Raw genomic sequence first — 15,161 nt, 5'->3', positions numbered from 1 at the left:
CCCTTTATCCACAGCACATGTTATTTCCTCAAAGAATTCCAATAAGTTGGTTAAACACGATTTTGCTTTCACAAAACCATGCTGACTCTGCCTGATTACCTTGAACTTATCCAAGTGCCCTGCTATAACTTCTTTAATAATATCTTCCAACATTTCCCCTATAACTATTAGGCTAACTGGCCTGTAGTTTCCCGCTTTCTGTCTCCCTCCCTTTTTGAATAATGGAGTTACATTTGCTATCTTCAAATCTAATGGGACCTTACCTAAATCTAGGGAGTTTTGGAAGGTTAAAACGAATGCATCAGCTATCTTACTCACCACTTCTTTTAAGACCCTAGGATGAACTCCATCAGGACCTGGGCACTGAGACGACTGACCTCCAGCAACCACAATCATCTATGTCTATGCCTTTCTTCTCCCTCCATTCCCATTGACTCCAGTTTTACTAGGGCCCTTTGATGCCACACTCGGTCAAATGCTGCCTCGATATCAAGGATGGTCAGTCTCACGACCTCTGGGGTTCAGCTCTTTTGTCCATGCTTGAACCAAGGCTGTAATAGGGTCAGGAGCTGGGTGACCCTGGCTGAACCTAAACTCAGTGTCAGTGAGCAGGTTATTGCGAAGCCAGTGCTGCTTGATAGCACTGTTGATAACCTGTTCCATCACTTTACTGATGAATGACAGTAGATTGATGGGGCGGAAATGGGCCAGGTTGAATTTCTCCTGCTTTTTATGTACAGGACATAGCTGGGCAATTTTCCACATTGCCTGTGCCAGTGTTGTAGCTGTACTGGAGCACCTTGGCTATGAGTGCAGCAAGTTCTAGAGCAAAAGTCTTCAGTACTATTGCCGGAATGTTGTCAGAGCCTATAGCCTTTGCACCATCCAATGCCTTCAGTTGTTTCTTGATATCACATGGAGTGAATCGATTTGGCTGAAGACTGGCATCTGTGATGCTGGGGGCCTCCAGAGGAGGCCAAGGTGGATCATCCACTTGGCACTTCTGGCTGAATATTGTTGCAAATACTTCAGCCTTATCTTTTGGACTGATATGCTGGGCTCCCAATCATTGAGGATGGGAATATTTGTGGAGCCTCCTCCTCCAGTGAGTTGTTTAATTGTCCACCACCATTCATGACTGGATGTGACAGGACTGCATAGATCTGATCTATTGGATGGGGTATTGCTTAGCTCTGTCTGTCGCTTGCTGCTTATGCTGCTTGGCACACAAGGAGTCCTGCACTGTAGCTTCACCAGGTTGACACCTCATTTTTACGTATGCCTGGTGCTGCTCCTGGCATGCCCTCCTGCACTCTTCATTGAACCAGGACTGATCCCCTTGCTTGATGGTAATGGTTGAGTAGGGGATATACCAGGCAATGAGGTTACAGATTGTGGTTGAGTACAATTCTACTGCTGATGGCCCACAGAACCTCATGGCTGCCCAGTCTTGAGTTGCTAGATTTATTCCAAATCTATCCCATTTAGCACAATGGTTGTGCCACACAACACAATGGAGGGTATCCGCAAAGTGAAGAAGGGTTTTTGTCTTCATAAGGACTGTAAGATGGTCACTCCTACTGATACTGTCATGAATAGATGCATCTGTGGCAGGCAGGTCAGTGAGGATGAGGTCAAGTATGTTTTTCCCTCTTGTTGGTTCCCTCACCACCTGCCCCAGAACCAGTCCAGCAGCAATGTCCTTTAGGACTCGGTCAGATCAGTCTCTACTGGCACATGTGGTATTCAACATGGATGAACACTGATTCATTAGATGATGAGGGACGGTACGGGGTAATCAACAAGAGGTTTCCTTGCCCGTGTTTGACCTGATGCCATGAGACTTCATGGGGTCCAGAGTTGATGTTGAGAACTCCCAGAGCAACTCCCTCCTGACCGTATACCACTGTGGTGCCACCTCTGCTGGGTCTGTCCTGCCATGGGACAGGACATATCCAGGAATGGTGATGCTAATGTCTGGGACATTATCTGTCAGGTATCATTCTGTGACTATAACGATGTCAGGCTGTTTCTTGACTAGTCTGTGAGACAATGCACCCAATTTTGGCACAAGTCCCCAGATGTTATTAAGGAGGGCTTTCAGGGTTGACAGGGCTGATTGTGCTATAATCTGTTTTGAGCTAAATTTTATAGCCTCATTTTAAATGACACTCTTCCATCTTCATTGAAAGAATTTAACATTTCAGCAATCCGCTTCTAAGAACATAAGAAATAGAAACAGGATAAGACCACATGGCCCATTGAGCCTGCTCCATCATTCAATAAGATCATGACTGATCTTGGGCTTCAACTCCATTTTTCCGCCCGCTACTCAGATCCTTCAATTCCCCCAGATACCAACAGTCTGTCTATCCCTAAAATGTATTCAACAATGGAGCATCCACAACCCTCTGGGGTAGAGAATTCCAAAGGTTCACAATCCTTTGAATGAAGAAATTTTTCACCTCAGTTCTAAATGATCAGCCCCTTACCCTGAGACTGTTTTCCCTGTTTTAGATTCCCTGACCAACAGAAACAGTTTCTCAGCATCCACCCTATCAAGCCCCTTCAGAATTTTGTAGATTTCAATGAGATTGCCTCTCATTCTTTGAAACTCCTGAAAATATAAGCTAGATTTACTCAGTCTTTCATCACAGGACAACTCCCTCATCCCAGAGACCAATCTAGTGAACCCTCGCTGCACTACCTCCAATGCAAATATATCCCCTCTCAAATGTGGAGATTAAAACTGTACACAGGACTCCAGATACAGTCCCAGTAAAACTCAGTAGCAAGGCTTCTCCACTCGAGAACTCCAATTCCCCTGCAACAAAGGCAGTGAGCAGGCAGCTCACTCTACCTATTGATGACTGTTAAAACATCCGTTGGTCATGTTAACATTTCTCACAATAGATTACATTCACTTATAATATCAAACAATATACACATATGTAGTATAATTAATGAGAATGCTAAATCATTTATGACCTTGCCATGTGTGGCTTAGGCTGATCCCTTCACTTGGAGAATACATTCTGTATTACGTAACTTTCAATGCAGCATTCTCTTTGATTTAGAGTTCTCTGTTAATGTTCATACCTTTTGTAAAGAAGTAAACACAAGTACCATCTCCTCGAACATAAAAGTTTCCAAATAAGCAGCGACCTAACAACAGAATTTAAATATATACATGTTTGAAATTAAAACAAAATACTTTTGCACACACATTTATATTGCCACAACTAAATAGTCAATTCAAAATATTTCACATCAAGTAACATTTTTCAGTCAGTATCCTGTAGATATTAAAGATTTATGTGAGGTAAAACAAAGTTGAGAAGGTATGACATAAATGTGAGGATTCCTTACAATATAATTTTAAATTAGGAGTGCTCCACTGATGGTTCAATTGCAAATTCACTAACTGCTGTGTACAAACCATGAGGAGCAAAGTTTTGATGTGCAATTTGTGAAAAATTATTGATCTCAGACCACACCTCTACAATTCACTTTACACTCTTATGCTAGGAAATAAGAACACAAAAAATCAGCAAGAGCTCTTGCTCCTATTGCTTGCTACCTAGTGACCTTTGCCGGGGGTAATGTGTGTGACTTGAGGGTTGCATTGGGTTCAACAATGCCAGCTGTTGCAAATATCTAACTCATTGTTCATGCTAATATTTTAGAGGTAATGTTTAGCTCTGGGAAGATTAAAGTTTAACTGTACAAAAGGGGATAAATGCAACTAAAGCAGCTTGGAGTCTATTACACTTAAAAGGTTGGGACCATGCTTATATAAGGGGTTAACAGCTAGAAAGGCAAGAACTTAAAACAGCAGGTGGACTTAGTTAGCTGGGGGCGTGGTGTCTTCACTGCTTGCAAAGAAGTACTGTATCACAGCATTCAGTGAACTCTAAAAGGCTAGGTGGGTGGAGCTTAAAAAGGTTCTCTGGTTCAATTTATCTGAGTGTTCTGCAGCAGGGAAGAGGATATACTGAGAGGGTGCTGCTGTGAGCAAGCTCCAGGCAGTTGGGGCTCACAAAAGTCAAGGAGGCCATTCAGTGCAGCTGAGAGTTACAGTTTGGACCTTCTGTGGTTTGTAGCACACATAGAAACCCTGGGAGTTGTTCACTGCAGTTAGGGCTCAGGAGAAGTCCTGGAGAGCTGGGGTGGTGGTGGTGGAAGGTTGCTGGTTCAGTGCTGGAGACAGTTAGGGCTCAGAGAAGCCCTGGAAGCCATTGAGAGCTTCGTGCAGCCAGGGGACTGGAGTTCAGGGAAACTCATGGGCAGTGCCAGCTAAGTGAAGGTAGCAGACTGCGAAAGAGTTCGAATTGAGCCGGTAATTAGAGGCGGGAGCACAGCTTTGTAGAATCCCATAGAATGCAGTCTGAGGAGGAGATTGTACCATTGGGAGGTGAGCAGTTGGTGAAGCAGTCTGAGTTGAAGTGGCTTTTGAGGGAATTCAGAGGCTAGATCTTTGAAAGTGAAGAGATGAAATTCCATGTGTGAGTGAGTTTCAACAAGATTTTGGGACTCCCACTGGTCACTGAGAAATCTGTGGGATCTGACTTAGTCGTATTTGCCATTTAACGTGCAGTGTGGTGTGTTCGACTGTAGTTTGTCTATTAATTCATATTTACCTCATGTTAATTCTGAACGCTAGAGTATAAGGTAGATATTGTAAATTGTTTTACTTTTCTGGCTTTGTACAGTAAAGCTTTTGTTTGTTTAAAGCCATGGAACCTTGTAGCTTTATTCTCCTAATGGGTAACTGGGATTTCAAATGTCTACTTTAAACAAACAGATGCTGGTCTCTAGCCGGATCATTACACACCCTTACACTGAAATTAACTGACTGCTCACACCCTTTTTTCAAACTCACATTATGGAGAAAAGCTACTTCAGTGTGGCTACCATTAAATGTGAAGCTGTGCAGCAATGAGTCAGTGGCTTGGCCAGAATTATTTAAAAAGTAACCACAGGAGCTCCTGTTCCCAGGTGTTTAACCAAAAACCTTCTACAATATGTTTCTGAAGCAGTAATTCTGTTGCCAGCTCTCCCCCTCATGTGGTTCAGTGTGTGTGTGCAGCAAAGATTGTTCAGACAGCTAGACAAACCAGAAAGTTAAATATTTTAAGTTAGGCTGGGGTAGCCAAGGGAGTTGGTGGGAGAACTTTAATAAGTGTGCCTATGCTATGGAAAGAAAAGAAACTGGCCACAAAACCTTGTGTAAGCATTGTTTAGTCATTTCAGGAACTGCCTGATGCTATGGACCTTCACTGTTGCGTGTAATTTTCTCACTCTAGTTATGGCTATACGGAATGCAGTGTCCATGTGGAAAAACTGTTGGTGGAAGAGAATGGGTAAAGTGCAAATTTTTAACCAGATTGTTGGATCGCTATTATATCAGAAATCAGCTTTATGTATGGAACTTAATTGGCAATGCAGAGGTAGTTTAAAAATATAGCCTGTACACTTATTGAGAAGATACCAGATTGTTGAACCAACTCCAGTTAAAGACTGCAAGTCAGATTTTTTTCAGAAAGGATGGGCATTGGTTCTTGTAAAAAGAGAAAATGTACCAACAAATACTGAAGATGAGTGGCTCTTCCAAAAGTTTGCACAAAAACGTTAAGACAAAGTATAAAACTGGCCAAAAGTCAAACCTACCATCACTACTCGCTGTGTCAGCACAATGACAATTCCAATGGTTTCACCTGTTACAGTACCCAAGGTGTTATGCATTGCTGATTTCTTTAAGACTCATGAAAATAGTCTTCAAGTCAGTGCAGGCAAGCATGAGTGCAAGAGGCAGTTTGTTATTCATGGCGTTAGATTCTCTAACCTTTAAAAGGCACTGCAAGCAAAGGATTCACTCTGGCAAGGTCAGTAAATATTATAAGTGATAGAGGATGGTCAGACAATAAGATTATTTATAATGAGTGATATAATGTCTTTCAAGTAGATGGAAAACTCGGACTTTAGATGAACCGACTTCATCATCTGGCAACATATGAACATAAATGGCCATGGAAATGGGAGCAAAGTTTTGAAGCCTTGGATTGATTTAAGTTCACGGTTTTATGTCAGCTGAAAAATGTATCCATTTACAAGAAGTACAATTATATGATCTCTCACTGTTGAATGATATGGTGTGTGTCACAACTGACAACTGAAGTATGATAGGTAGAATCAAAAAGTTGCTTTTTGAAACACAGATGCAGGTATTACTTTCGTAATCCTGGAACGTGACACAAAAAAGTTCTGCATTTTGCTGTTAAGGCACCTGGTAGGAAAGACTTCAGTGCAATTCTGAATCTAACTTTGGGACAGCATCAGTAGTGTAACTAGGCTGGCAGAAATGGTACCACAGAAAGAGCACCTGGAACTTGCAGTACTGACACCTGTTTCACAGTTACTTACTTTTGCTATGCCTGGTAACAATTTTCGGTAATGGTGATACATTGCTTTGTGCAGCAGCAAGTTTTGCCTTGATGATGACCATTTTTCTAAGTAGCTTTTGCATTGCTGCTAAATACGCAGCTACAATTCAAACATTGTAATTTTGTTGATGGTTCTTAGGTTATTTATATACTGTTAAAATTAAACCTTGAAAGGCTGTTGTTTACAGGGCAAGTTGCTAGCTAATAGGTTTCTGGCTGATGGATTTTTTTAAATTAAAAGCAATAGCTGTGGCATTTTATTTACCTATTTTATTGTAACTATGTTGCGAAAGAATTGGAACGATTGTAATTAGGGTGCTAGAGATGAGAATTCTGTAATTATTAAAGAATCAGATACTATGATGGTAGGATTGCTTGAAAGCAGGTGCCTGATAGACAAATAACTTTTCTCGCTTGCACTTACCTTTGTTGTCTTTGTGAATGTAAGCATGTATGGTTGTGTGTGTGTTCTCATTCAGTCACTTAGTGCAAATCTGGGACGATTCCACCCTAAGTAGCAGGTGGGAAAAACGATGTTTTATCCACTGGCCGCAATGGTGGCTTCTCATGCTGTATCGTCCCATCCTGCTGCATTAATTATGCATTTTCGGGAAACACCCATTTTGACAGCGGGTATGCTCTCATTTGCCTGTTTCATCATGCCAGGCGCCATATTTAAAGCGGAGCCGCGTGCACACCTCTCAGTGCTTTCATCCCACAACTGGGCCACAAGACATGGCCCGAAAGGCAAAATGGCTGCAGTTCCCAAGTTTAATGACACATCTCTCGAGCACCTTTTGGACACAGTGGAGGCCCACTGTGATGTCCTCTATCCCTGCTCTGGCTGCAGGATGGGCAGCTTCACCACCAATCCAGCATGGGAGGCAGTGGTCAGCGCCAAGGCCCTGCAAAAGAGGACAGCCACCCAGTGCCGCAACAGGATGAATGGTCTCATCCATTCTGCCAGGGTAAGTCACTCTTCTCATTACTCTCACACTCACAAACCCATCACACATCCACAGGGATCTCACATCTCAAGGGACAACACCACTAACTCTGACACGCGCCCTCACATCCCCATCAGACTCATATCCTCTCGAGCTCACGTCCTCATCCTGTCCATGTCCCCACTCACCACACAAACATTCCATGCTGTTCCATGTGTCCTGCTCACACTCTCTCCATCTGTTTTCATGCAGGAGAAGCCTGTTCACATCAGCAAGGAGAGGTCCCAGACTGGCCCACATTAGGCCCCTCACTTACTTGGAGGAGCGTGCCACTGTGCTGACTGGTGAGGATGTGGACTGTGCCTGCAGTGACAGTGAGGTTGACAGCAAACACCCGCGTGAGGATCCTGCACCACATCATCCCTCTCTCAATGCAAATGAGAGTGCTCTCTCCTGCTTTTGACTCTGCTGCCATACACTAATTATCTCTATTTTCGTTCACAGGGAGCTCTGCCAAGCAACCAACACCCTCAACCAGCTAGTCCCTCAGCTCCTTCCATGTCCTCACCTCCAGCCAAGAGGACTCCTCTTCCATTGAAGAGCTGGAAATAAGCTGCCTGGAAGATCCATCACAGTGCTTACCCATACCCTCCACCAGCACAGACATATACCTCGGTGGGACCTAGATCTAAAGCAGGCTTGGGTTCACAATCTGGTGGTCACCACATGGACGCATTTGCAGCAGGAGGAGGCAGGTGTGGCCAAGCTCCCCGGCATGTGGAGGACTGCTGGGGAAGAGGCATCTGTGAGTTCAGAGTCAAGTGGTGAATCTCTGGATTTGACCTTCAAACTCATCTTGGAGAGTCAGCAGAAGGCAGGGGAACATCACACACAGCTGTTGGAAGCCCCCAACAGAATGGGTCTCTGACGTGTGCATATATGGAGGTCTCCATGGGGGATGGTAGACACCGTGGAGACGCTGGTCCAGCAGAACCCGGAGCTGTGTGTGCAGACCTGCACTCCATCGCGGAAGCCATGGGCGAGTTCCTGCAGTAGCGATGCGGGAGGGAAACAGGACACCTCGACATCCCCCCGGGTGCTCCTTCCCCTCAAGGAGTCAGGCTGGGGACCCCAGGCATCTGAAGGGAGGAGGAGTGGCAGCTGGACACCCCTGGGTCATCCACTCAATAATCTCAGAGGCTGTCCTCTCCCTCCAAGTCCCCTTTGCCTGTGACCCCAACCTTATCCTCTGTCACCGCAGAGGGGACAGCTGGCCCACAGAAACACAATCAGAGCAAGCTGGGGCCCCGTCCAAGCCCTTGGCTCTACAGAGGATCTGCGCTGAAGGCACAGGCTGTCTCCATCCCTGCTGCGGTTGTCAGGGTAGCAACTAGAAGTCTAAGGCATTCAAAAATTAAGAAATTCTGATCACAGTTGGTTTCATAGGTGAACACATCTTTGTCACTTTACAATCTGGAAATATATTCACTTTCACTGAATAATGTGTAATGGTGTCTTTCAATTTCATTGGCAGGCTTCATGAGTCCTCCCACTGCATCTCACTACCCTCTTTCAGAGCCTCTTGCAAGCAATCTCCACGCACGCAGATCCTTCCCATATCACACTCATCTCAATGTCCTGAGCATTTTCAATGCGGCCTGCTGGGGTTCGCTTTCAGTTAACCATCTGAACTGACTGCATTTCCAACCACCCACTGAACGTGCTCCCATGCAGCACCTGATCTCATCCACCACGACTCTCATTTCACTTTCAATTTAGCCAGCATGGTGGGAATACAATTCTTCTTTCACCACCCCCAGTCCTTTCCCCTCCCCCAATCACCCATTTCCTTTCCCCGATCACTGTCAACTCCCCTAGCATCACCTTCCACCTCCCCTCTGCGACCTACCAGCCACAACCCCTTTCTTTTGGGGATGTCCAGGTGAACGTGCACAATCCCTTTCTTCCCAAAAATCCCACCCCCATCCACATTAATCTCCCCGACCACCTCCTTCCCACCCCCAGGGTCCGTGCCTGCTCCAAGTCCCCAGCAACCACCCTTGCCGTCCCTTCTACCAATTCCGACGAACTCTCACCCTCGCACCCTATTCCGACCTATATCATTCTCACCATTCCCTCGTACCACACCCACCCTCAGTTTGCTTCCCAGGGGGTAGTCATGGATCATCAGAGCCCTCCCTTGCACATTCACCTGAACATCCCTCCTCCAGACTCCTTCCTCCCTTGGAACCCCTTCATCCCCAGGACCCCTCCCCCACAACACCCCCACTCCCCACCCCACAAGACTCCTTCCTCCGGCTTTACTCCTTCCCCCCTCCAACCTCCTTCCCGATACACCTTCCATCCCCCTTTAACCCCTCCTCCACCCGTACTCCCTCCCCCCTCAACCCCGACACCACTGTTCTCCCCCACCACCATTGTTTCCCCCCTCCAACACCATCATTCCCCCTCCCAACCTCCCCATGCGACACCATCTTTACCCCTCCCGACGTCACCCCACCAACGCCATTGTTTCCCCTCACAACTTCACCCCGACACCATTGTTCGCTGATCCCAACATCACTGTTTCCCCCTCCCAACCTCTCCCCACCTTTTTGTTCGCCCCCTCCCAACCTCGCATCCTCCCAACACCTTCGTTCCCCTTCTCCTAGCCTCACCCCTCCCTGTCACCTTCATTTCTTCCCCTCAGCCTCATCAACCCCCACCCCTCCAACACCACCTGCTCTCCCAGTCAATCCTGTACCTTTCTCTCCCACCCCCAATATATCTTCCTTGCCCAAACACAGTTGGACTTTCCTCTTCACCCCATCGACCATCACCCATTGTGAGCAGACTCTCAACAGTGACCTTCCACCTTCCGTGAGTTGTTTTGCAGTGGAGCCATATCCATGAGAATCCACCCAGCATGCCATGGATGTTCCTCCAGGATCCTGTTCGGGCTCCAGCGTCCTCTGCTCCTTGGATGTCCGCAATGCGAGCAAGGTCCTGACGGTAAGTCCCGACTTATGCACTAACACTTGTTAAGGCGTGATCTGCACCAGCGCATTTTCCCACCAACGTGGGTGGATGATCCCAGTCAGCTGGCCTTATAGTGATAATCAGATGTATTACAATGAGGTTCCTGGCATCCAAAGGCTGGAAACGCGGCCCGCCATCAACAGGCTGAACGGACAATCACAAACTGGTTTCACGACATCATAAAACCAATTTTTGGTTTTCTCGCCATACTGTCCACTCACGCTGCCAAACAAGCCCGAAGCCAACGGGCATGGAAAATTCCACCCAGAATATGCTGAATGATATTTGCTGAAGTTGATTAGAGAACAATAATTCCAGTTCAATAAATGCAAAAATGCTCTTATTCAGAGTAGTAAATAAAAATGTTTTGAATCATTTTAGAGAATATTTGTTGTGTATTTGCCCCTTATAGTTTACTGAATCCCAAGAACAAGCCCTTTATTACGCAAGGGCATGTAGTGACTTCATTTCCAATCATAAAATATACATTACTAAATTCCAAAATTCTGGGATTGCCCTAATAGAATTGTTGCCCAGCCAGAGTCACTACCCAGGAATGGAAGAAGAAAACAAAAAATGAACAAAAAGTAGTGATGTAACTGTAACTAAAATAACAGACCTACAGGATTTTAAAAAATATTATTTTGAAAGAAAATAAAAATTTAAGAGATTACCTTTCTTTAATCTCAGCTGAGTCATATCATATCTACCGTAATCCCGAAATAATATCATCCCTCCAGGTTTGAGTAACTTGCTTAGTCTATTTATGACCATCTGCATCCTAAAAGCATGGAAATAAACCTCAGTCAAATATGCATAAAATAAGTGTTTGATAATTCCATTGAAATAAAAAGGCATTTGTAATTAAAACGTTAGCACCACTTGGTATGTAAAATAATCACTTGTGTGATATTTAAAGGATGTAGTTACCTGAATTAGTATTCTAAAAAAAATTGCAATATTTTTCATTTTAGTAATGTAATTGCCAGAATCAGAATCTGTAGTTAGCTTGTGTCTTTTTTTGCAGGGAGCAAGCATCGAACTGAAACATGAACTGTTTCTCTCTGCACAAATGTTGTCAGACCTGCTGAGTATTTCCAACATTTTCTGTTTTTAGAACAAAACAGTCTACTTTTTAAATTGGCATTAATCCTGAGGTCATATATACCACATTGATAATCAAAAAAAAAAATCACAAGAAAACAGTGCAACACATTAAGTCAGCCCTAGAACCATTTGAAGATACAAATGTTCCTTGAGTAAACTTTAATTACAACACCCACAGAAGAATCGAAACAAATATCAAAACATAGCACAAATTACACATGGCTTCCTACACTGGAGTCACTCATATACAAAAAAAACGGACTTTGAAAGTAGTGATATTTCACTTCCTTATTCACAATTAAACTGGTTGTTATCAAGTAAACTTAACCTTTGTCCTATTTTCATCTCATTTGTCTGCCTGAGTGACAATCCATGAAATGAAGAGGAGGAAAATACAGAAGGAAGAGATTAATGCCAAGTGCTCAGTGGGCAAAGAGGCCGTGTCAAGATGGATCAAGATCAATCTCAAAACCTCACTCCATACCTAAATTAAAATCTTTATCTACATCTATTTATACTCATGCAGATCTACCATGACATTTTCATAATGTGCTACAGAATGCAGATTTTTATGGTTTTTATGTATGTTATTAGTGCTGGTTTATGGAGATTTAGTAAATAGATTTTTTATTATGAGGTATCAAGCTTTTGGAGTTGCACATTAGGGGTTTAGGAGCCATGGAAGGTAGATATTGGGAACAGGAAAGTGCATGGAAAAGAAGTGCATGGATTGCTACAAGGTACTTTTGCAGTCTTAGGTCATGAGGGAGGAGTGCAGAAGTCTGGAATGAATGGGATAGAGTTCTTGTAATTGCCAATGGTACATCAGTAATATCACTACAAATGCAATAAGACCTTCAAATAACTAAACCACAACTCCATATATTTTCTATATGTATAAATGTAAAACATGCATATTGATTATTCATTTGTAAAAATGTTAATTTTTTTGGCCTGGGTTTCTTCCTACAATTACAAGGAATCATGTTGGATATTAATTTTTAACTACTATTACTGCTGGCAGCAGGTTATGAGATGGAATAAAACACCCAAACAAATTATGGCAATTAATAGGAATATGAGAATGATTTAATCGTATTTTGAGGTTCAGATGACAGTGATAGATTTCGCAAGGTTCTCTCTCGCAAGTTATAACGTCACTTGAACACTCAATACCATCTTATTTCCAGATATCCAAATTACCTATACCATATCATGCTCTTACATAAACCATATAATACTGCTTTGGAACTACAGAATAAATTCTCATTTATAATCTCTTTTCTAATGGGAAGCCAGTGTCCAATGGCGTACCACAGGGATTTGTGCTCGGTCCCCTATTATTTGTCATTTATATAAACGACATAGTGGGGGGTAGGATTAGTAAGTTTGCGGATGACACACAGATCGGCCGGGTGGTTAACAGTGAGGTTGAGTGTCTTGGGCTACAGGAAGATATAGGCAGAATGGCCAAATGAGCAGATAAGTGGCAGTTAGAATTTAACCCTGAAAAGTGTGAGGTGATACACTTTGGAAGGAGTAATTTGACAAGGAAGTATTCAATGAACGGCATGACCACTAAGAAGTTCTGAGGAACAAAGGGACCTTGGCATGTGTGTCCATAGATCTCTGAAGGCGGAGGGGCATGTTAGCGGGGTGGTGAAAAAAGCATACGGGACACCTGCCTTTATCAATCGAGGCATAAATTACAAAATTCCAAAGTAGGGAGGTCATATTGGAGTTGTATAGAACATTGGTGAGGCCACAGCTGGAGTACTGTATGCAGTTCTGGTCACCACATTATAGGAAGGATGTGATTGCACTGGAGGGGGTGCAGAGGAGATTCACCAGGATGTTGCCTGGGATGAAACATTTAAGTTATGAAGAGAGGTTGGATAGACTTGGGTTGTTTTCGTTGGAGCAGAGAAGACTGAGGGGCAACCTGATCGCGGTGTACAAGATTATGAGGGACATGGACAGGGTGGATAGGGAGCAACTGTTCCCCTTAGTTGAAGGGTCAGTCACAAGGGGGCATAAGTTCAAGATGAGGGACAGGAGGTTTAGGGGGGGATGTGAGGAAAAATTTTTTTACCCAGAGGGTGGTGACGGTCTGGAATGCACTGCCTGGCAGGATGGTGGAGGTGGGTTGCCTCACATCCTTTAAAATGTACCTGGATGAGCACTTGACACATCATAACATTCAAGGCTATGGGCCAAGTGCTGGTAAATGGGGTTAGGTAGGTAGGTCAGGTGTTTCTCACGTGTCGGTGCAGACTCGATGGGTCGAAGGGCCTCTTCTGCACTGTGTGATTCTGTGATATTCTTCGTAGTGACAACAGATGTCATCCCTTGTGTTGAAATTGTGCATCATGAGGAAAATGGTGATTTTTGTTTTGAAGACAATTTAACTTTTATGGAATTCTCCAACAGGCTAATTTGGCAATATTATCAGTGGTGCATTGCTTCCTTGAATTTTACAAAATTCCATGCAGAAAATGCATTTTTAAAGTCCTTTCCAGCTGTTAAGACTATGTAAGAGCTAAAACATGCAAAGTTTGACTCTGCTGCACTGCAGTGGTTACCTTACACAAAATGAAATGCAAGATTTCCCAAAGTTGCCTCTACATAAGCAAAAGGACACATCTAAGGAGTTAAGGTAATCATAACTCTCCAGGGGAGAAAACAACTATGAAAATGCATAACTGTCATAGTGACTGCAGTCTTTGCCATTCACCACAGTGAGAAGTGCAAAAGAAAATGCATGGTCTGATGCCCAAATGTACGTGGTATTCGCCAAGGACAACTGCCCGACAATGATCTTGTGCTAAAATTAATTTTGGCTAGGTTGTGTAAACTGGACTTTTGTTAGCTTAGAATATTTCTATAATGCTAGATTGAACATTTTTCCAACAATAGGGAGCAGCCTGGAATTAGTTCCTACAACAGTGCTTTGATGGGGGTAACTAGCTATTCTGAAAGAGGGTTATTATATACAATTCCAAATACTGTGTGCCATTGCAAGATGACTCTTGATACCTGAAGCTTCCTTCCCTTTCTTTTGCACATCAGGGGCCTTAGCTAAGGTATGCATTTTTTAAAAATATTCATTTACGGGATGTGGGCTTTGCTGGCTACACAATAAGGCAGACATTCACTTCAAGATATAACTGTGATTGTCACAGTGAGGTCCCATCCCAGTGACTAAAGAGGGGGCAGAGAGAGCTGATAAAGGAACTCTGTTTCTCTCTCAGAATCAGACATGATGTGTACTTGCAATAGCAGTATGAAACTGTATATGCTTTAAAAGTCAGGTTCAGGTTTTCTTCAGAAGCTTAGCTGCAGAAGGTAAACTGATTTTTGAAGAGTAAACAGGTCGCACCTTCATCTTTTTCTGAACTGAGTGCAGGAAAATCAATTGTTCTTCCTATGAAATCTGCACGTTGGTCATTGATGTCTTTTACATAAATGGACTAATTGATGGTTTGAATAAACACATCTTTTTTTTAAAGCCTGAATAATTAAGGCTGTTTAAGCTAAGAATCATGGCTTTGGACCTTTTCTGAACCTTCCCAAGTCTTTATATCATCCACTATATGAAGGGACCAAAACTTAAGTCAAGTGAAGA

The 15,161-nt window shown here is 43.5% G+C and overlaps 1 protein-coding gene across 4 annotated transcripts in view; it reads right to left on the bottom strand.

Moving 5' to 3' along the window:
- mettl8 (methyltransferase like 8) overlaps positions 1-15,161 on the bottom strand; it is a 43,283-nt gene that overhangs the window by 5,217 nt on the left and 22,905 nt on the right. For all 4 annotated transcript variants that reach the window (XM_041201415.1, XM_041201412.1, XM_041201413.1 and 1 more), the window contains 2 exons: positions 11,104-11,210; positions 3,100-3,165 (listed from right to left, as the gene is read on the bottom strand). In XM_041201415.1, the coding sequence (XP_041057349.1) occupies positions 3,100-3,165; positions 11,104-11,210 (173 nt within the window). The remainder of the gene's footprint in view (positions 1-3,099; positions 3,166-11,103; positions 11,211-15,161) is intronic.

Source organism: Carcharodon carcharias, chromosome 12 (assembly GCF_017639515.1).
Source record: "Carcharodon carcharias isolate sCarCar2 chromosome 12, sCarCar2.pri, whole genome shotgun sequence".
Classification (NCBI taxonomy): domain Eukaryota; kingdom Metazoa; phylum Chordata; class Chondrichthyes; order Lamniformes; family Lamnidae; genus Carcharodon; species Carcharodon carcharias.
This window is presented reverse-complemented; position numbering and strand designations above follow the sequence as displayed.